The 25941-nt window shown below is 40.5% G+C and overlaps 2 protein-coding genes across 3 annotated transcripts; both read right to left on the reverse strand.

The window, feature by feature from the left end:
* Window positions 1–499: 499 nt before the first annotated feature.
* Window positions 500–8334, reverse strand: slc35e4 (solute carrier family 35 member E4). Of its 2 annotated transcripts, none has more exons than XM_079523750.1 (3): window positions 8122–8334; window positions 6256–6866; window positions 500–4257 (listed from the first exon to the last, which is right to left on the reverse strand). In XM_079523750.1, exons 1-3 carry the CDS (start codon window positions 8271–8273, stop codon window positions 3719–3721), a joined length of 1302 nt encoding a protein of 433 aa, XP_079379876.1. In that variant the 5' UTR covers window positions 8274–8334; the 3' UTR covers window positions 500–3718. The 2 variants fall into 2 exon arrangements, with proteins under 2 accessions (XP_079379876.1, XP_079379877.1); XM_079523751.1 differs by having other exon boundaries at window positions 8171–8246.
* A 3069-nt stretch (window positions 8335–11403) lies between these two features.
* Window positions 11404–21097, reverse strand: osbp2a (oxysterol binding protein 2a; the record flags this gene model as incomplete). Its single annotated transcript, XM_079523910.1, is given in 13 exon segments — window positions 11404–12071; window positions 12329–12549; window positions 12866–13050; window positions 13412–13507; window positions 14072–14175; window positions 14556–14676; window positions 16677–16922; window positions 17789–17923; window positions 18056–18128; window positions 18804–18829; window positions 18831–18934; window positions 19142–19262; window positions 20930–21097. Coding segments are annotated over 13 exon segments (1743 nt in total). The 3' UTR covers window positions 11404–11928.
* Window positions 21098–25941: the final 4844 nt, after the last annotated feature.

A 25941-nucleotide genomic window follows, 5' to 3' on the forward strand; every position in this document is an offset into this window, starting at 1 on the left:
AGCATGTGCAGTTTACCACACACACAATGGCAGGAAAGCAATGGGTTAAGATCTAGAAGAAGAAAAAACAAAAGAAAGAGCAAGCGAATAGCACTGCCTTATTCAGGCAAAAAGTTGTTGGGCCACTCAGTGACACCCAGTTTGCAGTGAATAGACATCTCCATATTGAAGGACAGGACATACACTCCCCTGTATGTATTCATAATATACATTGACTCCCTATTTTGGCAGTAGTTAAGAGTAAGCCAAAACAGTTTCATGACTTTATCTGAAATAGAACCTGTTGGCTCTAACAAAACTATTATATAAATTAAACAGACGGCTCCATCAAGTGGTCAGTGCAAGCACATACACTACAACCCCATGTGGCATTTCATAGCATTATTTTGGCCCTGCAGTCTCAGTCTCTTTAGTCTTTATTAATGGAATTACATTTGACCATGTACATTTTTGGCATATTTTGGGGGTACGTTCAACTGAAATAACACAAATGAAAATGATATGATATTGTTTTATTATTTTTTAAGGAAAGAAAATAATATATGTACTTTTTGGCAAAATAAGACAGGAGACACTAATTGTCGTTCTTGAGTCAGTATATTTGAGCCACCCATTCATGACTGGAAAATACATAAATATAATAAAATAACTATTTACATCCAACAATCTTTACAATCAAAACAGTATGTACACAGAAGCCACACGCTTTGAAGGTGGCATCTCCTTAACTTGTCAGTGCAATATACGCTTTCATAACCTCCCAAAAAAACAATACCAATGAAAAGCAGCAGCCATATACAGATCAAACTATCAGACATTATGTTTTAACAATCAAAACAAAATTATCTGGAATGGGAGTAGATCATTAATGTGCAAGGGCTGATATAGCACTATACAAATATGACAAAATATATAATAAGGTGGTCATTTGTTTGCAGTCAGCAGTGTATCGTTACACGAACCATACACGAACAGTACATATACTTCGAATTGAGAGGGCATATGATTCTGGATTGTGAATGATGCTACAGCTCTTTCAAGTATTGTAATAGCAAGAAATCTCCAGCTGTTATTCTTTTGAAATTCCCATCATGTTGATGGTTGGTTGACAATCTGACATCCTAACAACTGTTATGCTTATGGCAAAACATTTAAGGAGAAAACAAAGCAGCAGATGTTAGTATTAAAATATTGTCTATTATCTTTGCTACTCTTTGTCTTGTGCTTAGCTTGACTGCATGCAAGTTATCTGACTGATCATGGATGCATCTGGAATGATGGGATGGAAATATCATAACCATACACAGCCCTGCAAATCAGATCTGAAGCAATTTCACCTTCGATACAGGGGGGTTAATTTATACTTAGTTGTGAGAGAAATATCAGTAGCTACATTGTCACATGGATGAGATTTCAATGTGTGATAAGTTTTATAAGCTGCTCTCTAAGTTACTGTACTTCTAGGATACAATAATGGCAAGATAAAGCCTTGGACTATTATGACCAAACAAAAACAATTACATGCTGTTCTCACATCAACATTAATGTTGATATATGAACCTTAAATGATTTCCTTGTTATTTTTCTTCTTTTTATTTTAACTGTTATGTTTCTTGGACTGGCTATCTGTAAGGTATGTTGTAATGTTTGTAATGCTGTTTTGTACTGAACCTAGATTTTGTACGATTTTGAAAAACAAATAAAAATTTGAATTATAAAAAAAAAACATTAATGTTGATGTGAAAAAAAAAGGAAGAAACACAAAATTGCCCAGTAGTAAGAAGCCAGTTTTCTAGTTTTACTGGTTACCAAAAACCAATAATCAAACATACAGTAGGCACCTGAAGAATGGACATACTGTGACAGAGACCAACCAATGGATTAACATCATTTTGGCATACAGCTAATTTATACTTACATGACAGGACAAACTCGATGCATTTTTATGGAATGACACTGTCGCTCAATCAAATATGAATTTGTCTTTTTTTTTTAAAGAGGTAACCAGAAAAGAAGGCCTTTTTCCTCTCAACACCTCCATGGGGAACAGATAGCCTAAGTTGGGTGAGACTCCTTAGAGAATTTCGAAACCTAATAATATACGCAAGTATGCCGCAGTGAATACCTTTTCGTAAAACTGTAATTTGTTTAATTCCAAGGAGGTTGTTTTTCTCTTCCCCAACCAAAAAAATAATCTAGATCTTAAGTGGAAGGTTGCACTGAGGGTCATACATATCACTGGGCTAAAGAAAGGACTCAGCCAGGCGTTCTGTGCATTAGTAGCAGACTAATGCTGCGTTCACTAGCAGCGACAAAGGAACAAGCTACAAGTCATTCTCTATGGAAGCCAGAGTCATGAAACGTACTACAAACTGACGTCCGACACTTGTGACTGCATGACACGCTACAAAAAATAGAAGAGCTGGCTTCAACTTTTATCTGGCATTCCAATGACGCAGTGAAGCATCAATCATGATATTGCTTGACCATTTTCACCCCTACTCTAGTACGTCTAGTAGACAATTCCTGCTCTTCTGTAAATGCTGTACACAGTGTTGCTCAATCCTGAATCCACACTGCGTACAGCAGCAATGCAGCTGGCCACCCTTGGTCGCTTTGTAGATTTTGTCGCCGATAATATGAACGCAAGAGATTTAAAAAGAGCTATGCCATTACATGAAAATGTTGGTTTGCAAACTTTGCATTTGTCCATCCTTGTAAACTTTATGTTGACAAAAGCTATAGCTCTACAACAAATTCAGCACCTCTGACACACTTCCTTTTGTTCTCTCACACACACACACGGATACACACAAAAAGCTGCCAAAAAGACCCAGTCTCCTGACAGGCAGGACCGGGTCATTGTTAGGTAACAGTACAAGTGCTTTACTGCATTTTCAATTACTTGTGCCCATCAAACTTGGAGGTGGAGTGCTCCCTACCAGCTCTGACGTTAGCCATAATGGTCGGTTATCTGTTGTGCTTTCTACTAGCTCCAACCTAAACGCCAAAATAACGTTAGGTTAAATGTAGTGTACAATATCCATGCCTGCTCTCTACCAGCTACGACATTAACACATTAATATTAGTCCATCTGTAGTGTTCAATATCCATAACTGTAACAGTTCCGACCTTAACGCCATAATAGGTTATCTGTAGTGTACAATATCCACACCTGCCACCCAAACCATTAAGGGCTTGATATACATATACTTTGTTGCACAGTGTCAGGCACTGATAATAGCCTATCTAGTTATTTTCAGCGCACAACACGAGGAGGCAACAAAGTATAAATCGAGCCCTCTGTAAATAACATTTTCACAGTGTCGTATGAGTGACAGTGTGGACACCTTATGAGGTATCACATACAGTACAGTATTTTAGTGTGCTCATGCATGCATATAGTACCACTATAGACTATGTATGAGTGCATGTACAAAGGAGAAAATGTAACTGTTTAAAAGGCAACCTTTTTCTATGTCAGTCCCCAGTTCCATGAGACCATGAGAGAAATAAATAAATTGGCACAGTGAATAAAGTACAAAATAAAATACACTGAACTTAACGTGTTCAGCTGTGTCGTCATTGACAATGGCCTCATTAGGTCACAGTCCTCCCGCTACTCCCTGCCACAGTTCAGTCTGATTTACACTTGTCTACAACAATGGTTTCCATCACTCAACTTTATTATTCGCTGCATTCTCCTACTCATACGAGTTCAGTCCTGCTTGTCTTCCTGTTTCCCATGTCTTCTCTCCTGATGATCTGGCTCGGTGCATTCAGATGTATTTGCATTGTCCACACCATCTTCATTCCCAGTAGGTAGCTCGCCCTCTCCTATACCCTTAACTTTGGCCCTCCGTGAATCCATATAGCTGGCAATAAACTCAGAATTCTGATAGATAAGCATGCCAGACAGTGTGAGCACCACCCCAGCACAACTGAGGGCAGACAATTCGCTGCCAAAGAGCAACTGGGAGAGAAGCAGGTTGCCCACCACACTCAGGTTGCCCAGAATGTGTAGTGTGACAGCAGAAGTGAGGGTGATGACACAGCTGCTGGCCAGGTTGTACATGACAGACCCCAGGCAACTGAGCAGGATGAAGATCCACAGGTGGTGGTCATAGTGGAATGGAGACTCGAGCACAGCCCAGTTTTCCAAGGCCAAAGCCGCCACCGCCAGGATACAGAAACTGGGAATTGACATCATGTAGAGCAGGAAAACAGAGTTTATCTTCTCCTCCTGAAGAAGGATGCCTGAGAAATAACAAAGATATTTGTTACGAAGGAGTATAAAGCAAATTCCGAAAAACACATCATAGAGTGACACATTTTATATCTAATGGGGAGAGAGTGTATTAAAGTAGGTTACTGAAACCTGACAACACAGTTCCGCTAACATTTCTCAACCCATAAGCCATGATTAAAAATAAAACAGAAATATGCAACAATGTTAATCTGTTTAAAACATTTAGTTGTGTCCACATTATAGCAGAACCTTTACCGTACTTTACTTCTTTCACCAGGTACATTTGACTATACAAATGCTCCACCACTGTGTACATAATAGTCATGGAGTGCAGTGAAAACTGATAAAGGGGAGGCCTTGGATCTGTCCAGTACAACTAGGTTGAACTGCTTTCCACTGTGCACAACTAGAACATTGTGTAAACACCAGTATCTTCTTGCTCATGGTCAGTACAAGGTGACAGGGGATCTTGCTCACTTCACTTCCCTCACTCATAATTATTGTCTGCGGCAGCCTGATGCTGCATTCACACACAAAGCAACAAGGTTCACGTCATTTTCAAGACATCACAAAGCTACAAACTGATGCCGGACACTTGATGCTGTGTGACAGCCAGGCACGACATGTTACCAAAAAAAGGCTGACTTAAACTTTTTTCAGCACGCCAATGACGCAGTGAAGCATCAATCAATCACAATTCCTGCTCCATTCCATAAAAGGAAGACAAACTCATTCTTTCTATACATCAGTTCCCTGTGCCATTTAAACCAACCCTTTTCATTTACACAGAGAGGGTTGAGGAGCTTCACCTGCAACTTGGTAGTGGCAATGCTTGGTTGTTGTTGTGTAGCATTTTGTTGACGGTGCTGCTAGTGTGAATGCAGACTCAAACTGAAAACAAGCCTACTTCTTGCATACAGTACAGTACATGCATTCAGTCTCTCAGAATACATTTATTTTAGAGACTGTACTTTGTGGTTTCTTTCTTCCCAGACAGCTACCATATTATGTGAACTAATGACATTAGTAACCCTAATCACCTGCACAAAATACATCACTTGAGTTGACCACAGTAGTGGACATTTATTTTCCCCAAAAATCTACCAGTCCAGCGATGCCAGCCTTGGGCGATTCCCTCTGAGCACAGGACATTATAGTTAAATGATTCTAGTGAGGATACCACTTAACATACGGTAACACATCCCAGCTGATATCAATTTGAAAGTAAGTAAACAAATACAGATGGCTAGAACATAAAACAACAACCTCCTAGTCATGAGGGTGTCTGACTCTTTTGAGGAAACTTCAGCAAACCTTTGATTAAAGAAGACATGCTTTAATTTAATGTCAGTTTACTGTTTGTTAAAATCCCATCACTTGCTGCATTAGCAAACTATTACTAACTGAACCTGTATGAATGCTGCACTGTCAAAATGACAACGTGATCCGTTTTGCAGCTTTTAATGCTTAAGTTAATGTTCTTGAAATGAGAGCGAATTACATATATAACCCAGAACCATTAAGTTTGCCTGCGATTTGTATTCACTTGCATTACAAGCAACCATCAGGTTAACCATGACATGTTTGTGGGAGGCTTGCTGTTGCTATAAGCTTCATACTTCATAGGATACCCTGAATGGTTTCCATGGTAAACAGAATGCAGGGAAACAAGCTTGGGCGTCATACACCTATAAAGATGGGCGTGTTACAAGGACACAGGAATGAATCAGTGTGCAACTAAAATGTTCCACGACCTCAGACTGCATAGCAGTGGTCTACACCACCACGAGGGAAACACAAATACACTCTGAAGTCAGCAGCATCATGAGACATTTTCCACTTGTGGAGAAAATTATTCCATCATGTCCATATCATAAAAATAACATTTAAAGTTTACATTAGTATAAGTTGCAGTTGTTACATTTGTTTTAATTAAAGTTAATGACAAGACAACTGAAACGACACCAGTGGTGGTGGTGGATAATAATGATAATGACAGGACTTACTCTGCTGAATGCTCTTGACTCCTCTCAACATAGTGGCTGCAAACACAAAGAAGCAGCCGGTCTGATCGAACTGGACCTCACCCATGATGCTGAAAGAGGCTCCCAGGCATATTGGCATCATGGCCGTGTATTTGAGGATGTGGTGCTGTTTGCCCAGGACTAGTGTGGAGATGGCCAGTGTGAAGAGTGGAGTGGTGGTGTAAATCATCTGCGCAAAGGACAGCTGGACATAGTTCAGACCAATGTTGCCGAAAGCAATGCTGGCGCAAAACGTCAAGCTTAACATAAACACCTTGTATTTAGCGGAGGGTGTCAGGTCCTGCTCCCCGGCCCCGTTGTGCTTGATCATTCTCAGCTTGATCAGAGCATAGTCCACAACAATGGCTGTCAGCATGTGCAAAGCCGATAACAGTAAAGGGTATCTAAAGTTATAGACAGCAAAAATCCATTTGTTGAGACTGGAGATGGTAGTTCCAGTCACTAGCCATACAATGACGGCGGACAGAAGATGAAGCATCTCCGCGGGTGGCCTCCTCCTCGTCGTCTCTGGCCGGGTCTCCTCGCATTTTGAGAAGCCATCGGTGTTGATCATGTTCGTATCATCCTCGTCTCTGCAAGGTAAACACATACCGCTTGACTTCGTAACGCAACCACACTCTCATCTCGGAACTCGGAAGGAAGAACAGTAGTGACACCTATCCCCCCCCCAAAAAAACCCGCCTGTGGCGAACTCACGAGTCTCACGGCTATTACATAATAATCCGGCGGTTAAATCCTAACGCAGGTTGAAAAATAAGCCTTGGCCGTCCCGTGAACGAACTTGCGTTTTTTTCCTGTCCCACTGAAACGAAGACACGTGCTTCTATTTTGCATTTGGCACACTGGCAGCTGGTTGTGTAACAGAAAAGAGAGAACGTTCCCTGGAGTGGATACTCCTTCTAGACGGGGACTGGCGTGATTGGTTTAAATCTTGGCATGCAAATCATAAGATGGCGCGATGACGACTTGGCGGAGCGTTTGTCTGCGTTGACAGTTTGTTTTCTTTTAGAATTTATTTTCAGACATAGTTCATAAAACAGAAACCACGCCTCACGGCACGGCCGCGGGGGTGACATCGGGGGACATAGTTTTAAAATAGCAACTTACTTCATCATGCATGCCAATATCGTCGTGTGCTCCCATCATCATCAACATCATGTGTGTCGCTAACTGACAACTCCTGAACTCGCCATACAAACATACAACTCACTCTGACTGACAATAAGCGGGTCCATAATTTAATATCACAAATGTATTATTAATGCGTAGCACTAGCACAGCCATCATCACTGGATTCGGTCACGTAGTTCGCGAATCGCGGTACGAATAAAAATAGATCATGTCAAATAATTTACTGAAACACCGTGCGACCAAGACAAGTATACCGTAGCCTAAATCAGGGTAAAGAAAGGTACGATATGAGAGTTTGTGCTTGAAATGTACTGTAATTCTGCAAACTGTTAATAAATATTTCAATCAAAAAAGCAAGGTTAGATCATAACCTTAGTTTAAAAAATGAGGTGACGAGGTGACATTTGACACCCCCTCCGGCCGGGGTCGCTGGGTCGGTCGAACAGGGGGCAGCTGCACGTCGCATCATGTCCCCTGCCTGGCCTTTTTAGTGGCCTCAGTTTGTGTTGTTATGCTAAAATCACTTTAGCCCCGCGGCGCTAGCACTGAGGCTTCTACTGGGACTACAAGTCAAGAAGAGACTACAGCTGATTATGAAGCGACTCAGTGGAGAGTCAACAATGTTATATCATATGACCGTAATGACACTACTAGCGATCTACATCAATTCTCGTATATAACGGTAGTTTAACTTACATGGCATCAGTGTAGTGTATATTTTCGCTCTGTCTGCTTCTTTCTTTACCTTCTTCTCCTCGGAGTATCTTTCTTTGGTTTGACTGTAGCATCCAGACCATTCTCCCATCGACGGATAACGTCACACCGCCACCACCGCACCAGCCTTTCATGCAGTACCGGTGGAAAGCTTGCTTTCTGTTTACTTACTCACTACCCGGTGCTCTGATCCTACCCACCTATTCTATTGTATCCGGTCATTACAGTATTACCCGATTTTGCTCGCACACATGCATGCATGCAAGTTGACGCAACGTTTCCGCATCCGCTCTTCTCCTCCCGGACAGGATCAGCAACCTGCAAAGTAAATTGACCCCACACCGCCAGTCAGTGCAGCAACATAGCACAGTACTGTCATTGGATGTAGAGCGTCGCAGTCCCGCCCCCTTTCATGACGACGCCAGGCTCAGGAAATAGTTCCCAATGCATTTTTCCCATAGACATTTCAAAACGTATTTATTTAAAGACATTATAAGCGTCGTACAAAGTCAACTCTTGTCGTGACAAATCATGACAACAAACACAATATTTTGGACCAAACAAATAATTACAAAGAAGAAAAACAACAAAAAAAGTGTCTAATTATTTGTTCAACCAGAAAAATTGTGTTTGTTGTCATGATTTGTCACGACAAGAGTTGGCTTTGTCCGCGGCGTAAACGTCTTTAAATAAATACTTTCTGAAAAGTCTATAAGGAAAATTAACGGGGATTTATTTTCCGGGTCTCTCGAGGGGGCGGGACTGCGACGTTCTTATAAACGATTATAAGAGCGTCTGTTATAATCGTCTGTTATAATCGCCGGAATACCAGCGCGGCCTGGTATTCCTAAAGTAATCTAAGTAAATTATGCTTAAACGGTTAAACCTAACCTTATTCCTAACCTCAACCTCAGTAAAACGATGCCTAAACCAAAACTTAACCCCAGTAAAACTATGCCTAACCCTAAACTTATTTCTAACCTTATTCTCAGTAAAACAAAATAAAGAATACAAGAACCGCCGCACCGAGCTGTCGGCGTGAGGTCGGCTGAAAAAATCTGGGGCGAGATGGGGGCGGCCTGACCTGTTACCTTATTTTGCAGTGTCGGCTATCCTTTTCTTAACATTCAGATTTGGTGTACACACAGTTTCTTTGCTTTCACACACACACACACACACACACACACACACACACACACACACACACACACACACACACACACACACACACACACACACACACACACACACACACACACACGCACGCACGCACACACACACACACACACACACACACACACACACACACACTATCTCTCTCTCACACAACACACAACACACACACACACACACACTGTACGTACCCCACATGCAGTTGAATGAGATTCGAGAATACTGCTGTAGAAGCTCAGCTGGCCTGGCATCCATATCAGACTATCAGTGTGGACTGTGGAACATGCTGTTCCAATCCCAGGACGGTAAATGAGAACAGTAAAAATGCACAAAAGCTCTATAGGCAGAGTAGAGAACGTCCTGTCCTTTCATGCAGCTTTCTATTCCAACCCTGTCACAACCTTCTCAATGTGTGCTCTAATTAGTTCTGAGAATTCAATTACCTCCGTGCCAAAACTAATTTAAAAATTAACACGGGAAATGTACAGTTAAAACCATTAAGGGAAATGTAGAGACAACATTCATAATCAGGTTTTGCTAGTAGAATTCCTACTGTATAAAAAGGTTTAAGTGGCTCCTCATTGTCTTTTTTATTATGTGAACCACCTCAAGGACCCCTGGGGGTCCCCATCCCCAAACCCCATTTTGAGAACCACTGCCTTAGAGAATTTGTACCGACTCAGGTTAGAGATTTAGTTTTATTTTGATTCGTAAGACGAAAAGACAAAAGTCTTAAAAGCCCACCCGCAGGCACTTGAGGTCGCTGCTTTTAAACCCCCAGGTAGCAGCTTCCATGCAAGATGTTTTGAGTGGGATTCTGTGGGAACATGTGTCAAGACTATGTTGTGCTAATTTGTATGGAATTTGACATTCTGTCCTGAAGATGGTGCTAGAGGAAATGGAACATCCTGCAATCTGCCTATTAATGGTCTGAAGGCATGTACCATGTAGCCTGGCTAATAATTAAGCCAGACTCAAATCACAAATCCGCCGGCAGGCATTTAAAAAAAAAAAATGTTTTACCCATTTGTACCTATAATTGCACCCATCTGTGTGAAACGTTGAATGCACACTCCCTAGAGGGAGTGTGTTTTACTTTTGTAAAAAATGTGTTTTACTTTTGTAAAACACATTTTTTTATATTACTCCTCCAGATTCTGTCTAAAAATCCTGCACATCGTTACACAGTATCTCTATAGTCATGTGCTCAAGACGGATCTGTCCGATATTTCATATTCCATCCTATTTGTGGTTGTGAAGAAGCACACAGTAATATTTTTGTTAGCTCAATTATTTTATTGTTTCCAAGTCATAGGGCACAAAAGGTGAGTTCACATCATGTTCAGTGAGAATCTAAATACAATCTGCTAGGTGATGAGTTGATGAGATATTTTTTGTGCTAGTGCAGTGTTATTAAGTAACTCTAAAATCATGCATAGCTACTTGTTTATGTTTTCACAAAAACTTAGTTGCATGTGTAATTGCCACCAGGCAAATGTAAATACAGTATGTGCATTATTTTATCTCAGTTGCACCTCCATACAATTACATAACTTATCATTTAATATTCTGATTCTTAATTTAATATAAAAAAAACGTGTATATTAGTTTAATTGTATTTTGATTAAAAGAAATCCATTTAAGATTATGCTTACACAAATTTAATTTTAGTTCTGACAGAATATATACTGTAAATGTTCAGGACAACTGAGAGCAATCAATATGATCTGCCAGTAATAATACAGTACATGAGGTAATTCTATCATAATACTTTTGTTATACACAGGCCAAAATCAAACAGGCTTTTTACAGTATAATACAAGCATCTATGATTCACACAGAATGCAGAAGTGAATGTAACAAAAGAGCCACAGCTTGTCAATACAGTAATGTACTATATAGTACCAGCCAGCACCATTTTTAAAACTTTCCTTGATATCCTGCATTGACATGTACCCATTTTATTTAACTTTTTCTGTGTGTAAGCCGGGGGGGGGGGGGGGGGGGGGGGTATATATATATATATTGGTATATATTATATACACTATACTAGTAATATCTCTAACGAACCATGTCAGAATGGTGAATACACATCCCTAAAGACAAAGTTTGTGGGATTTTAACAAAAATATAAAATGTTCTCATAAACTGAATGGAAGAAATGAATATTTCCACATTGCTGCAGTCCGTTCACAATCTGTTGTCAAAGTCAGACTGATGCTGGAGGAACACTTTGTTTCAAACCAGCTTTGAGAAAAGGTCATCCAGTGAGTGTATATAGGCGGAAAGCACGGCCCATTTCTGCTCTCCCGAGAGATACCATCAGGTACAACTTCAATACGGCAATCATGTCTCTATACACACAAATAATTTAAAATAGTTCTCTCTGTCAAGTATTTGCACACACACGCACGCGCATGCACGCACGCGCATGCATGCATGTACGCACGCACGCACGCGCATGCATGCATGTACGCACGCACGCACGCACGCACGCACGCACGCACGCACGCACGCACGCACACACACACACACACACACACACAGTATTTGCATGTTGACCCTCTCTCTTAATCTGCCCTCAAAATGTTCTGTCAAAAACAGAGGCAGAGGAAATTAGAAGATTGCAGGACATTGTCTCCAGTCTTGATTTTCTTTAGCCTCCCAGTAGCCACCCTTGTAGACGTAGGCGCTCTCCCCTGTTGCATCATCTGTCGTCCTCTCAAACCACAGTGGCTGGTGACCCTCGATGTCTTGGCCTGAAGGGTACCACAAGTTATTCAGTACATGCTTTTTTGATTGATTAAATGATTGATTGATTGATTGATTGATTGATTGATTGATTTCATACTTTACTAACAAAAAAAGCACTGAGGCACTGTTCCGTACAAAAGGATGTTAAGAGGATATACCCAAGAAGGCACTATGGTTTGTTTCCATTGTGGTCCTGCATGTGTATTCCATTCATGGCTGGGTGAAGCTGTAAAAGCCCCTATTTCTCTCTCTGTCTACATACCTTGTTCCAGGGCTTCGTTGGCTTGTGCCTCCATTCTCCTTCTGTCCTGTCTTTGTTGTTCCTCTAGACGCAGTTTGTGGACATTAGCTTCATCCCACAAACCTGCCTCCATGAGGCGTTGGTCAGGACGCATACGGCTGTCAGTAGGGGCCACACCTTCTTCTGGCTCATTCAGCGTTAGAGCCAGGGTAGAGAAGAAGTGCATGTTCTCTGCATTATCCCTGTGCATTGGGCGACAGGTGACACAAAAGGAAGAAATGTACAGAGGTATACAGGCTAAAAAGATACTGTAGGAATGGGAAGGGATTGTAAAGCTGATTTGTACTCCGTCGTCCAATGGCATCTTGTGCGGAAAATAGTAGATCTACAAACATACGTGTTGAATCGCACCACACTGTGAGCTTGTAGATCTGCTATTTTCAGCACATGACATTGGTGCACAACATCTGTGTATGGTGGCATATAAAACTTCACAAATCTAGCAAAAGTGGTACAGCTTTTCTTACAAGAAATGGAGTGGACTGGAAATTAACATACGGTAGTGGGTATTTCTTCCACAGCAGTTTTGGTGGAAGAGTCTGATAAACCATCTTTTGCTTGCCTTCAGACCCTCCATTTCCTTCGCTGCTTTCCACTATCTTGGCGCTCTCCATCTTGTCATCCCACGTTCCAGACAAAATATAATGTGCTGTTCCTTCACTGTCCTCTACCACCCCTGTTACCTTGAGACAATGGAAAAGATAGGGTGAAATGTATTGTATTGAATTCTCCTGACTCAGTCTGGTCATATTGTAAGGCGCCGTGTTTTGTCTTCTCTGCATTTAGCATTCCATTCAGTCAGACAAAGTAATTTATAAAGCTATTTATTACTAAAATATATCATTTTACAGCCTACTTTCTTATGTCTTTAAATATGCACAAGCAAGTGTGTACTAGTTAACATGAATGTGCATTACTTTTAATATACCCCAATGGGTGGAGTATGATGTAAGAACAAAAATAATGGCCACCAATATAGTCATTATAATTAAGTGAATCTTCAAAGAAGCAAGTGTGCAAAGACTGAAGGGATGATAGACTTACTTTGCGCGGGACCTCTCTGGAGAAGTAGCTATAGGGGGTAAACTTGAGATGGCAGGTGTCCTTGGTAGTGCTATTAATTATTTCAATTTCACCAGACTACAAACAGTAAAAGAGGAGGACACAATCACAGAGGAAGATAGGGTTTGAGAAAGAGAGTAGGAAATGAAAGAGAGAGAAATGCTATGAGATACAGTATTAACCCATTTAGACCTGAGGCAGCATCTGTGTCGCCTTATAGCTTTTAACCACTTTAACCATTATTTTAAACGTTAGCTGTTGCAATAGCAGATCTCCAAGCTCATAGCTTGGATTAGATCTGCAAGCTTGTAGAACTGCTATTGTTGAAAAATCGTGAAAAATGTGTGCAAATCTTTGAATATATGTTCTTTCCCAGCAACAACATATTTTCAGATGGGGGTCGGCAGCCAATTATATATCATTTTGGTGGTCCTTGACATGAAATAGTTTGAGCACTGCTGATATAGAAACATGTTTTTTTTTTCAGAACACTTTTTATTTATTTATTTATTTAGAAGACATTTGTAGAATCAGTTCTCAGGTCTAAATGGATGAACTAACTGACTAACATACTAGAAGCTAGAGGAGCTGGACTAGAGGATGAAATATATTATCACATTTATTTAACATAACATAACACACCTGGTCGATCCACAACTTTCCTAGAATGATGTTGTGCACAGTGGAGGTGACTTTGCTCCAGATATAATGATTCCCACTTGAGTGGAATTCAAGGTGAATACAGCCTACAGAGAAACAAAGAAGATGACCAAAAAGTGCACAATAGTACAAAAGAAGAATTCCCTCTGTATTCTCTTTAAAGTGAATAAAATGTTATGTATGTTATGTTATGTAAAAGTATGTTATTATCACAATATAACTAACACAACTGTTTGTGTGGTGTGGTCGTGTAGATGCTGTGTTTAGATAGGACCACTACTGGTTGACAAGAGGTATTGCATTAGGGTCAAATAGTAATTTATCCCCTGGTTCGAATACCATACATAGGGCATAGAAGTTTACAGATTGCAGTTTTAATCTACAGTATTTCTGCATTCGATTTTTCATTACATGATAATTGTCATCAATTGTCAGAATTGACGGCCATATTAATACTTGCTCTCACCTAAAGGCATGACGGAGATATATTTCCCACGAAACTTGCTGTCAATGGTAATGTCCTGCCTCAGGGTCCAGCCTCGTTGTGATGTCACATGGTGTGCAGCGGCGGGGGGGTGATGACTGACCTGAGAGTGAAAGAATGGCATCTATTTTTCATGCAAAGAATCATTGCTCTTCAGTGTTTTCTGTGCAATTCTTCATGACAAGGACACTAATTAGCGTGGCATTGTTTTCAACGAGGGCGGCGCAAACAAGAGCTATTTTAGGCATGTGTATAACATGCCAACTGTTTTAAAGTATTGTACAGTGACAACTAAAGACTCTGTAATGTTATGTTGTACTATTACTGACAAACGATCTAAAATAAAGGGATTTAAGATCATTAAAGCTGGGCTGTTGCCTGAGTCCAGTGCATTCTGCCAACTTCCGGTCCAGGACTTTGTCACTGTTCGCTATGCTCTTCGCCAATAGAAGTCTATGTAGAAGAGCCGCCATTGGACTGGCCCCATGAAATGAACAGAGTTCTCGTAACTCTGTTTTACTCTATGGCTCTGCTGTCCAGAGCCCGGGCAGGGGCCTTTTTGGGGCGGTTCTGGATAACCGTGGGTCAGACCGACTCGACACCGGGCACTGCACCACCTGTGGTGGGGAGGAACGCGTGTGTTGAATTTGAAGTCGGTGGGGCGAATGGTTCTCGAGTTACGTGTATTACACACGTACGTACAGAGACTTGGTGCATTTATAGATAGATTTAACCAATGATACGTATAAATAAAAAGCTTATGACTAAATAACTAGGCCTACAGTGGGTCTGTAATAATGTGAAAATAATACCAATGGTGGAAAAAGTATCAATGTAGAAATACTCGGTTACAAGTAAAAGTACTCATTGGGCAGAATGTCCCATTTCACAAGTTCAAAATGTATAAAAACAACCTAATGCGATAAAAATGGGGCTGATTGAAGTGGTTAGTGTGTTTTGTAATAATAAACCAAATCTACAAAGTAACTAGTAACTTAAGTTTTAATTTAATTGTAGTGGAGTAAAAGTACAATATTTTCCTTTGAGATGTAGTGGAGTATAAGTAAAGAAGCGGGTGAAATACTCCAAAAATAGTTCCACCACTGGATAATACTACACTGTTTTATCCGTGATTATAGTTATGCCTCCATATGAGTCTTTACTAAGAGGTCTGGTCACTATGCAGGTCTATTTACAACTCACAGTTTAGTAAGCAAACTGTGAAATCACCTGTTGCAGTCTGTCAGAGTAACTATTTGTAAATCATGTAAAAAGAGCCATGTATGGCTCTGTCTCCACTAACCAAGTGTCCATCTATTTGGGTTCTCTTGTTGTGTAAAGGGAACAGATGTCTGAAATTGGGGTGGGGTCCCAGAGCTCTTGCCTTTTGTTAAATAAATACATTCATTCCACTTTACCCATTGGAAATTGTTTTCTATAGGTGAAGCAGGTATAGGCTACATTAACCCCTGCCACGACAAATCCATTTAAGCACAGGTACTTTTCTGTGCAGTTGAGTAAAATAACTAAGTACATGCACTCAAGTAGGCAACTGTGTCGTTTTTCTTTTGTCTCTTGGTCTGCTGTATTGATCCTCTCCGCTCCTATATGTCAGCATCACCATGTTATGTACATGTATGAAAAAAAACCTAAAAAAAACAATAAACATATTGTTTAAAAAAATAAAACTAGGAAACTGTGCAATCTTGAAGCATTTTTACTTTGCTGGAGAATTTCCAAATTTCTATACTTTTACTTCTACTATAATGTCACTTCTACCAATACAATATGAAAACTTTAGTTGCTTGTTACTTTGTAGATTTTGATTATTATTACAATATTAACCACTTCTGCCTTATATACTTTGCTTGTAAATCTGCTATTTTCAAATGATCTTTATACATTTTAAAGCTTGTGAAATGGGACATTCTACATAATGAGCACTTTCTACTTTTGGGTAGGCTACTTTTGTACTTTCACTTGAGTGAATTTTGAATTCCGGATTTTTACGTGTAACAGAATATTTCTACATTGCAATATTGATACTTTAATATTTAAAGTAAAATGTATTTTTTTCCACCACTGTCTCTGTGTGTGTCTCACCTGTTCAGAGATGGAGCGATAGCCACACTCATCTAAGCTGTCCAGCTCATAGGTCTCCCCCAGGAGAGGGTTGAAGGGCTTTGCCGAGCGGTGCGTCGTGGTGGAGTAGGAGCTGACGGAGAAGGCAGCCACCAAGCACATCTGCTCCAAGGGGGAGTCACAGTGGGCCGCCCGGTCCAGAAGCTCACTGTACTCCAGGTCCTCGGTCAGACGCTGCAGCATCGATAAGGGCTCGTTGAAGTTCACCTGCAGCATGTTAAAGGTTTCATGACATTAATTTTCATTTATTTTTATCTTTCGTTTTTCTGTTTTATGACCTCAATTACGTCCCAAACAACCTTAACTTTGAACATTTAGTGGTCTAGAATACTCTGGGCTGTATTTTGAGTGTCTTAAGTACCAGGTCTTATGACTTAACTTAAGACCTGGAGGTGTGGCCAATGCTGTTTAGCTATTTTGAGTGGCCAAACAGCATTGGCCACACCTCCAGTCATAAGACGTGGTACTTAAGACACTCAAAATACAGCCCTCTGTGTCTGTGAAGCCTTTTGAGCTAGAATGAAAACAGGCAAAACAGTGAAAACAGTGACATCTGCTTGCAAATCCCATTGTCATATATGGGATTAGCTGGCTTTTACAGTACATCACACTCCACAGGAGAATCAGAGCACTTGTTTGAGCCCAGACCACAGAAAATCTACTGAAAGTTCAGGTTTTTGTGCAATTGAGCTCAGAAATCCTAAACAAAAAATAAGAAAAATTACAAAACCTTTTTTTTAGTATGGACCGTAGGGAGGAACACGGTCATTCAACACTTTACAGCCGGTTAGGTTTGACTCACTTGACCTGCATTTGAGTCTTCGCCGGTCATCAAATTATTGGCTTTAGGAATGCGACAAAAAACAAAATAAAATCTCCATGAATGAAAATAAGTCATTTTTGGGGTGAACAATCCTTTAACCCTGGTGTTCCTTGGGCATGTATGGGTGACATTTAAAAAATAATAATAATAATAATAATTTAATACTAATAATCATGCGACCTGGAGCTTATAGAACGGAGACAAAAACTAGGCCTCCATCATAACCAGTTGATAAGTCAAAAGTCTTTACAGGCATGGGTATCTTGGACAGCTCTTTGCCAATGCAGTTCTTCATGATGCTCCATAGGCTGAGAGAGTAATGGGGTTTGTCAGGGATACGGTTGCGTCGTGTCCTTTGTTGTGTGTGGTTTGTGCTGGTTGAGTCCTGTTTAAAAAGAAAGAAAAAGAAAACAACAGTAGTTGAGCTACTCTTAATGTAAGCATAGAGCTACAGCTGTTAACATCTCTAATGCATATTTAAGTTATTTTAATGAAGATCAGTCTGCCGAGGACTTACGTTGTCATTGTGGCTCCAGTCATTGGGAATTCCTCCACTCATCATCATCATACTCTGATTGCTCCCTGAGTGCCTGAGATCAATTGCATTCACAAGATTTCATTACACAACTTTGCTTCATCTACATAAGAACCTTCCTACATTAATGCACATTAATTATGACATGCACAACCTCGTCGAGCACTGAGGAGGCTTGAGGTTGAGGATGTCATAATTAACGTACACATCGGTGCAGCAGTGGAAGGAGTACTTTTTTAAAGTAGTAAAAATATCAATACTGTAGTACAGTTATCTAGAAACACTCTATCTCTATCTAGAAACACTCTATCTAGAAAGTATGATATGTGTGGTATTCAAGATTTACTTGAGTAATAGTACAAAAGTATTGGCATCAATTACCCAAAAGTAAAAGTACTTATTATGCGGAATGTCCTGTATTTCACAAGTTATTATTGTCTAAATTTAGAAAAATCTTTGAAATACCGGTAGCAGAACTACAAGCTACACGTTTGTATACATTTAAATAGGGCAGAAGTGGTTAATGTATGTTTTGTAATACCGTAATAATCAAAATCTACAAAGTAACTAAACTCTTCAAATGATTGTAGTGGAATAAAACGTACAATATAACATTGGAAATACTCTAGTAAAGTAAAAGTACCTCAAAATTGTACATGTAGCCTACTTGGTTCCTTTCCACCACTGCATCAGTGCATGGAGCTGCTCCTATGTAACGCCTCTTACTTACTTGTGCTTTGTGTGGTTATTGGCAGTCAGTCACAGATATGAATGCAGGGGACTCTTCCATGGCATCAATGAACTCATTTCTCCTCATTGTCTCCACACCTCTCCTTCTTTGAGTTGCCTCCACATCAGCTGCTGCAAAAGTGCAAAAGCAGTGAGGTGATTGAGGGCACTGCTTGTGGCGCAGTCCTTGTATTACAGACAGTATACAATATCAGCCACAAACCAACGTGACATGACTGCAATAAGGTGTATTCATATTTGAGAGCGAGAGAGAGAGATAGACTTTTAACCTGTTTGGAACTGGGATTCTCCCTCCAGGCTCTTTCTAGGCTGTTGTGCCGGCTAGCTGTCCAATGGTCTCCTCCAGATGGTGGATATGTTCTCTCTCATGCTGCATGCAGGGCCTTTTGCCACCTCCGGCTGTGTGAGTTTCTGCTATTTCCAAAAGGTCCAGAGGAGCCTGAGGTGTCAACACACAAGATCTAGATCCCATCAATGTAGACCTCATAAGCGGTGAGCACCATTCACTAGGAAAAATGTAATGGCACCTGTTGGCCTTCCCATTGCAATGATCACTGTTGCATTGATCAGTGTGTGTGTGTACTGTGTAGTGTGCAGCACAGTAACGTGGAGTGGCACTGTGCGGTTCGAATCCTAGCAGTGCCCCCAGCTTGGCCTGTCGTTAGGCCAGGTAGGGAGGGCATTCTCTGTCACTGCACTACACTAGTTACACTAATCACTATTGTAGTCGTAGTCAGGTAAAAAAGAAACAGCTGGTGATGTCACGTGTATCAGAGCAGACATGCTAGACCTTCCCTAAGACCAAACCGTTGTGGTCAGCTGTGACAATTGTGAGGGACATTTTAAAACTAAAAGAGTGTATTACACTCTGTCACACTCTGTCCTGAGTGAGGGTAATGTTTGCCGACAGGCACTGGTGAAAAATAGCCAAAAACTGGAAAGGAGAGTCCTTGTTGCAGAGAAGTGGTTTACTTTATTCTCCCTTTTACACAGTGACAAAATGGAAAACAAAAGTATATACAGCAAACTGGACAGATTGGCCCCCAGGTCCTTGCACCTCCACAGTCCTACATTGACTGATCTCTGGCAGTGGCAGGTCTCCCTACTTATAGGCTAAGCCCCTCCCACTGGACAAACCTAATTGATTCCACAATTAACCAGCATAAGATTTCCATGTCAAGAGACAATACTTTACTTTAACAAACACATTTAAAGTGTCACACATCACTCATCAAAATATCCACAGAATATAAACATACAATACTGTAATTAGTACTCAATTTCCCATGTTACACAAATCCAATGGGTTCCCTGTACATATACCCACAGTTGGTATGTTCTCCCTACACTGGAGCCAACAATCAATCAACAATCAAGCATCAAACAAATGGAAACAATATACCTAAAGTCAAACAAAGCTCATTCTCTGCAACATAAACCATGAAGAATAATTCAGAGTTCAACCATGTTTGTTAAGTTCTGTGTTAGTGGCAGGCTGAACTGCCACATGACTCGTTGACAGAATTCAGTTTGTTTGTGCCATCAGTGGATCCCTGCAGTTTCTCCAGTACAGTAGTGTCACTGTTAAGCCCTAACCACACCAAACGGTTGCAAGGAGTTAACGCTAAAATCTTGATCCTTTGGGTGTGGTTTGGGCCAATATTGAATTCCATGCATTGAATCACTAGGGTCAACGTGGGTCAACAAGACATATCGCACCGCAGGGACAACGCTAAAACCGTCTTGACCTTTCGGTGTGGTTAGGGCTTTAAAGCCCGGCACACACTGCAAGATTTTTAACTCATTGCAGGAAATCAAGCTTAGTGCCCGCTGAGTCAGTGGTCCTCTTATGGCGCAAGACTCTCATCTCCCGAGTCATCTTCCACCAAAGGTGGAGGAGAAAGGAGGGTCATGCATGTTCAAATCACATTCATGAACCTATATTCATAAAACATACAGCCAACTGAACTGAGGGATAATTACATAAATTACAAACGACAGTATGACACTCGGGTATGTCTGAAGGTCATACTGTCCCCAGTTATTTTTCCATTACGTAACAGCGCCACTACAATAGGCTGTATAGATGTAAGAATAAGTATAAACCAGTAAGACGCCCGGAGGGGCGAGGTCACGCCTGGCCTGATGCCGCCGCCGCTCGTCGGCAGTCTCCTCCGTGAGAGTGTGGCGGTCGCGCTGCTGGGACGGATCGACGCATGTACGCATCCGCCTGGGCGATGGCAGACTGCTGGGCGAGCGCTGGTGCTTTGGCATGGGATCATGATTTGACCAAAATAATGCACAATGAATTTATGAGGTCAGATCAACATATGGAATTAATTCTGTACTGGCCATATATGGAGCGTGACTTGAGTGTACAGGGTTTGATGAGGTCAGATCAACATATGGAATGAATTCTGTATCGGCCATATATGGAGCGTATCACGAGGCGTGATGGACAGTCACGAGGCGTGACGGACGTCTCGTGCAGGTTTTCATAGTAAACTGCGACCCGCGGTCGCAATTAGGCCGGAGGAGTGAAGAGAGAGGCTTTTTACGCACTCTCATTCACATGTTCCTTCCTCTACACAATAACCAGAAAGCTATGAATGAACGTGGTTGTCCTGGAAACACAGGACTGTGCCATTGGGAGGTTGAGCTATTTATAGCAGCTGAAGCGAGAAAAAAAACAAGATGACGCACGCCTTACACACTGCCTGCACTCTCCTTCCTGTGTAGGCATGAGGAGGTAAAGCATCAGTCTCAGCTCTTTAAATGTATGACAGAGAGACTCAGGGACGTGCACACATAGACATCAATGGGGGCTTCAGCCCCTGCCCCTTCACCCGTCTGTAAAACAAAACCTGCCCTCTCCAGCCAGACCTTGAATGCAGTATTTGCTATGGTGTCATCATGCCATAATCAGCATTCAGGAGAATTGCCTTTTCTTTTTCGAACTCTCCTGAACTCGAACGCAGCATTTTTGCGTTAAAGAATTTGCGTAGAAATCCAGGTCGTACGGCGCATATCCAGTAGCTAAAGAGTGCATGGTTGCGCCTCGACAAGCTTGCAGATCTGCTATTTTCGCAATTTGGGGCAAAAAGTGCCCTTTTAGGGTATTTCAGCCTCTATCTCTCTACTGTTTTCTGCACGCCCCTGGAGAGACTTATTGTCATTCACCAAGGAAGAGGGGCATTTTCCATTAAATTAATACAGGAGGTGATGAGAGAACAAAGAAACAGTTCAATAATAGACTACCACTTTAATTCACTCCACTTGCAATCAATATTAAAACAAACGGCCTGGCTGTCATAGAGGTAAATGTCAACAGATTTATATATAGCAACCCTTTTTCATTCACCTTGCCTGATGCTATAAGATTAACTGCTGACATATCCTGTTATGTCCGGTCTAACAGTTACAGGAAAATTCCACAGATATATATGTTATAACAACGTTATAACAAACGTTTTGTTTGTCTGTAGTGCAAGGTGAAATCACCCATACACGTTGCCTGAATGTAGGCCAGTGTCAGATCTGCCTTGATGCTCCTTTGGGCATCGGAGCAGTGAGACGGACTGCCATGCTGTGTTAAATGAAATACAAACAGTCAAGCTAAACTGGATCAGTGTAAACAGTCGGGAGCAGTGAAGAATTAAAACACATTCTGGCATTTCATGACCCATATACATTATAAGACAAATACGTGCACTCTATCACACACATCTACTGTATATAAACAGACATTGATCATTTAATCTATGGAATAGAAAAAGTGGGAAATAAAACTGTGAATATAAATTTGTAAACAGGAAGGCAAGTAGGTGAGCTGTGCTTATTCGTTGCCTTCAGTATGAGACATGACTCATCAGCCATCACTGAATGACTGTAGATGAGCTATTTTCTGTGTTTGATCAAATGTACAACTAATGTATATCCGTTTAAATAGTTAATGCAAGTCTGCTCCGCAGCATTACAACTGCACTGTTTCTTCCCCAGGGGAGTTATTTTATTATATGAATAGAATTATAGAATTCAGATTATAAATGCAGTGGCAGTTTACGAATCTATTAATTTGCCTGTAGGCAACAGATCAGATTGACAGATGTTTGACAGTTTTGTGTTAAATCTCCCTATTTATTGTTTTTGTTACAACTGCTGCAATGGGCTGCAGCAATTTAACACAAGAAGAGAAAGAATATCCATGTTTCAATTTAAATATACCAGTGTTTTGACAAATAAACATGTAAAACCTTCTGAATGGGATGAGCTTAATGTGTTAAAACCCTGCTTATGGTGTCTTAACCACTTTCACAGAAAATAGCTTCAAATTCACGACACATCGCAAACAATGCAACGTTTGTAGATGCTGATCAAAGCCAACCCAAAGAAACAAAAACAAACAAGCACGTACTGCATGGATACTGCATGCAAGCAGCTGCAGTCAGAATAAGAGAAGCTTTCCTTTACACATCAGTCAGATGAATGCCTAAATTATAATTGAAAGTATTAGGAGCACTGAGCACTCAAGAGACACACCCCTTTTAGAAATAGACACTGTATGTATAGTGTCTAGCCACAATTCCCAAAGAGGGTCAGATGCAGACCCATTTGTGTTTTGAGGTTCTGAAATGACCTACTTTTTGAATTAAGAGAGCCGTTACTCACCTTAAGAAAAAAATCTGCAGGTTATTTTTGAGAGATGTCTTATTTGCTTAAAAACACACGTTTTTTTTTACACGTGCTGCTCTGTGAAGCCACAGCCAAGTCATTTAACCTCACAAAGGTACACAACTGAAGGTTACTTTTCATTTTGTTCATAGTATAACTGCAAGTAATAAAGAGGTTACTTACCATGGGAAACTAGTAAAGAAGAATGCCCTCATTGTCATTGCTCCCTATTGTCTTGTCAAGATATAGGAGGAGATAGATGTGCAGCTAATAGCTACACTTCCTTTTTTTTCATTCACCTTGCCTTTCTCTCTTTTTCTCTCTCTCTCTCTCTCTCTCTCTCTTTTACAGAATAGGAGGAGGAGTCTAAAGGAAGGTCAATTCATTCAGCTCTGACTGTCGTCATACTAGGGGAAAGGGGGAGGGAGACAGAGAAACAGTATAGGGCGGGTGGGAGCTTCACAACATGCAACATCTTCATAAGATGCATGACTGATATAAGTATCTGGGTATGAAAAGGAAAAAGACACAATGTACAGCATATGTACATGCAGTGCTATATCTACATCAGAGTCAAGACAATCCAAACAAGACGGGATAGAAGCTGCACTCACTCGCAAGGATATTTCAATCAAAATATGGTGAACATGAATTATGAGCCTTTATCGACACAAAGTAAAATACGAATTAGAGACTCATACTGACAAAAATCTAGGCCTAAATACATTTCTTTAACTCAACAATCATCACCAAGATGCTATACGCAATATCAAGTCTGATTACTGTCAATCACAAAGAAATTGATCGAAATATGGTGAACATGAACATGAAGAAACTCAAGTAAAAATAGAGAGGGGATAGCTGGGTAGATCATAACGTATCGATGTATTCATTAGACATCCATCTTTTCTTTCTTCTACAATCCAGGCTTGTCAGATCTGACAAGAAATGTGGAACATATACTGATTTCTAGCACTTTTGTTCAACAATGTGCTTTCAACAATGTGTTTTAATTAATTCTCGTCTATCTATTATAGTTCTTTTAGTTTTGAATACTTTCTGTTTTCCAATTCATATATTTGATATTGCTGTATTTTAATGTATATTGTTGATTTTGTGTTTTGTATTTTGACTACATTGAAAATGAGGGCCTGCCAAGCTTAAATAATGGTTATGATGATGATGATGATGATGATGTAAAGGGTGTTCAATAGCACTGAAAACCTCCCAAATTGGACTTAGGTGGTTTCTTCTTCCAGACGAAAATTATACATTTTGAATAAAATACCTCAGTCTTGACACAAAACCCATTTGGTATAAATATTTGTGGAACACTACCGCCTTCTTGTGGCTTATTAGGAGAATTACACCAATCACCTTGGGGAAGAAATTGGGTTCTACAGTGAGCTCCTACATAATCAATATCAATATTCACCTACAGTAATGCACATCCTTACCTTAACATAGTGATCTTTAAAGGACAACTTTGTTTTTTTCCAACCACGGTTCATGTTTTAGGTTGTTATTAATTTTTTCTTCATTTGCTGCTTTCTTTCGTTTTAGTGTTTTTAGATGTTTTTGACATGGCACGGGGGTGGCTAAATATGTATTATTTTTATTATTTTTACAAAAGATGAAGGTGATTTCTTTATTGTTATATACTATAGGACTAGTCCTACTAGACCACAGTAAATTACATCTGGCCACAGTAGTTGTTTTCCGTGTGTCTGAACGAACAACTGACTACTAGGGGGGCTGCCATACTGTGTGTTGGCTCAATATGTCAGTTTGTCACCTCCCCCTTCACATTCAATAGATCCCATGATCTTTTGTGACCAGATGTAATTTTATGGGGTCCAGTAGGACTATAGTAAATAATACAAAAACAAATACCTATAAAATTCTGTAAAAGAAATACATATTTATCCCCATGTTCGAATGCCCCCGCCCCCTGTCTAAAATCGCTAAAACGAAAGAAAGCAGCAAAGGAAAATTTAGACCACGTCGCACCAACATTTCGCTGCTTGTTTATTTCAATGACAATCGGACATAACACCCATGACAAACAGCGTGTTGTGTTCTGCTTTAAGACCTTGCTCTCTCTGCACTGGGAAATCAGATTAACCTAACCTTTTTAAAGCACCAAAACTGCTGGATGTGACAGAATAAGAGAAGCCTACGCCCTACGGTGTTCTACAGTTTGGTAGTGTTGAGAAACAGTAGTTGGCAACCAAATTCTAATCAGTTCAAGTGAACATTTGTGTTAGTAATAACACTTCCCTCCATCTAGCTAGGCGCTCCCGATCCTATATCTGTTCATGAGAATGGGATGGATGTGAGGTGATAGTGACCTTGACCTTTGACCACAAATGCAATCAAACCTATAGCATCTCTCTACACAGCGTGTATGCTCTACATGGGCCACATGTGGCCCCCACCTTCACTTA

This window comes from Electrona antarctica (assembly GCF_951216825.1).
Source record: "Electrona antarctica genome assembly, chromosome: 16".
Classification (NCBI taxonomy): Eukaryota; Metazoa; Chordata; class Actinopteri; order Myctophiformes; family Myctophidae; genus Electrona; species Electrona antarctica.

Excerpts from the sequence above, each read along its gene's own strand:
- slc35e4 (XM_079523750.1), bottom strand. The coding sequence starts at position 8,273 with ATGAAAGGCTGGTGCGGTGGTGGCGGTGTGACGTTATCCGTCGATGGG. Across the intron at positions 6,867-8,121 it reads ATACACTACACTGATGCCAT|AGACGAGGATGATACGAACA; the intron begins GTAAGTTAAACT and ends TTTACCTTGCAG. Across the intron at positions 4,258-6,255 it reads AGTCAAGAGCATTCAGCAGA|GCATCCTTCTTCAGGAGGAG; the intron begins GTAAGTCCTGTC and ends GTTATTTCTCAG.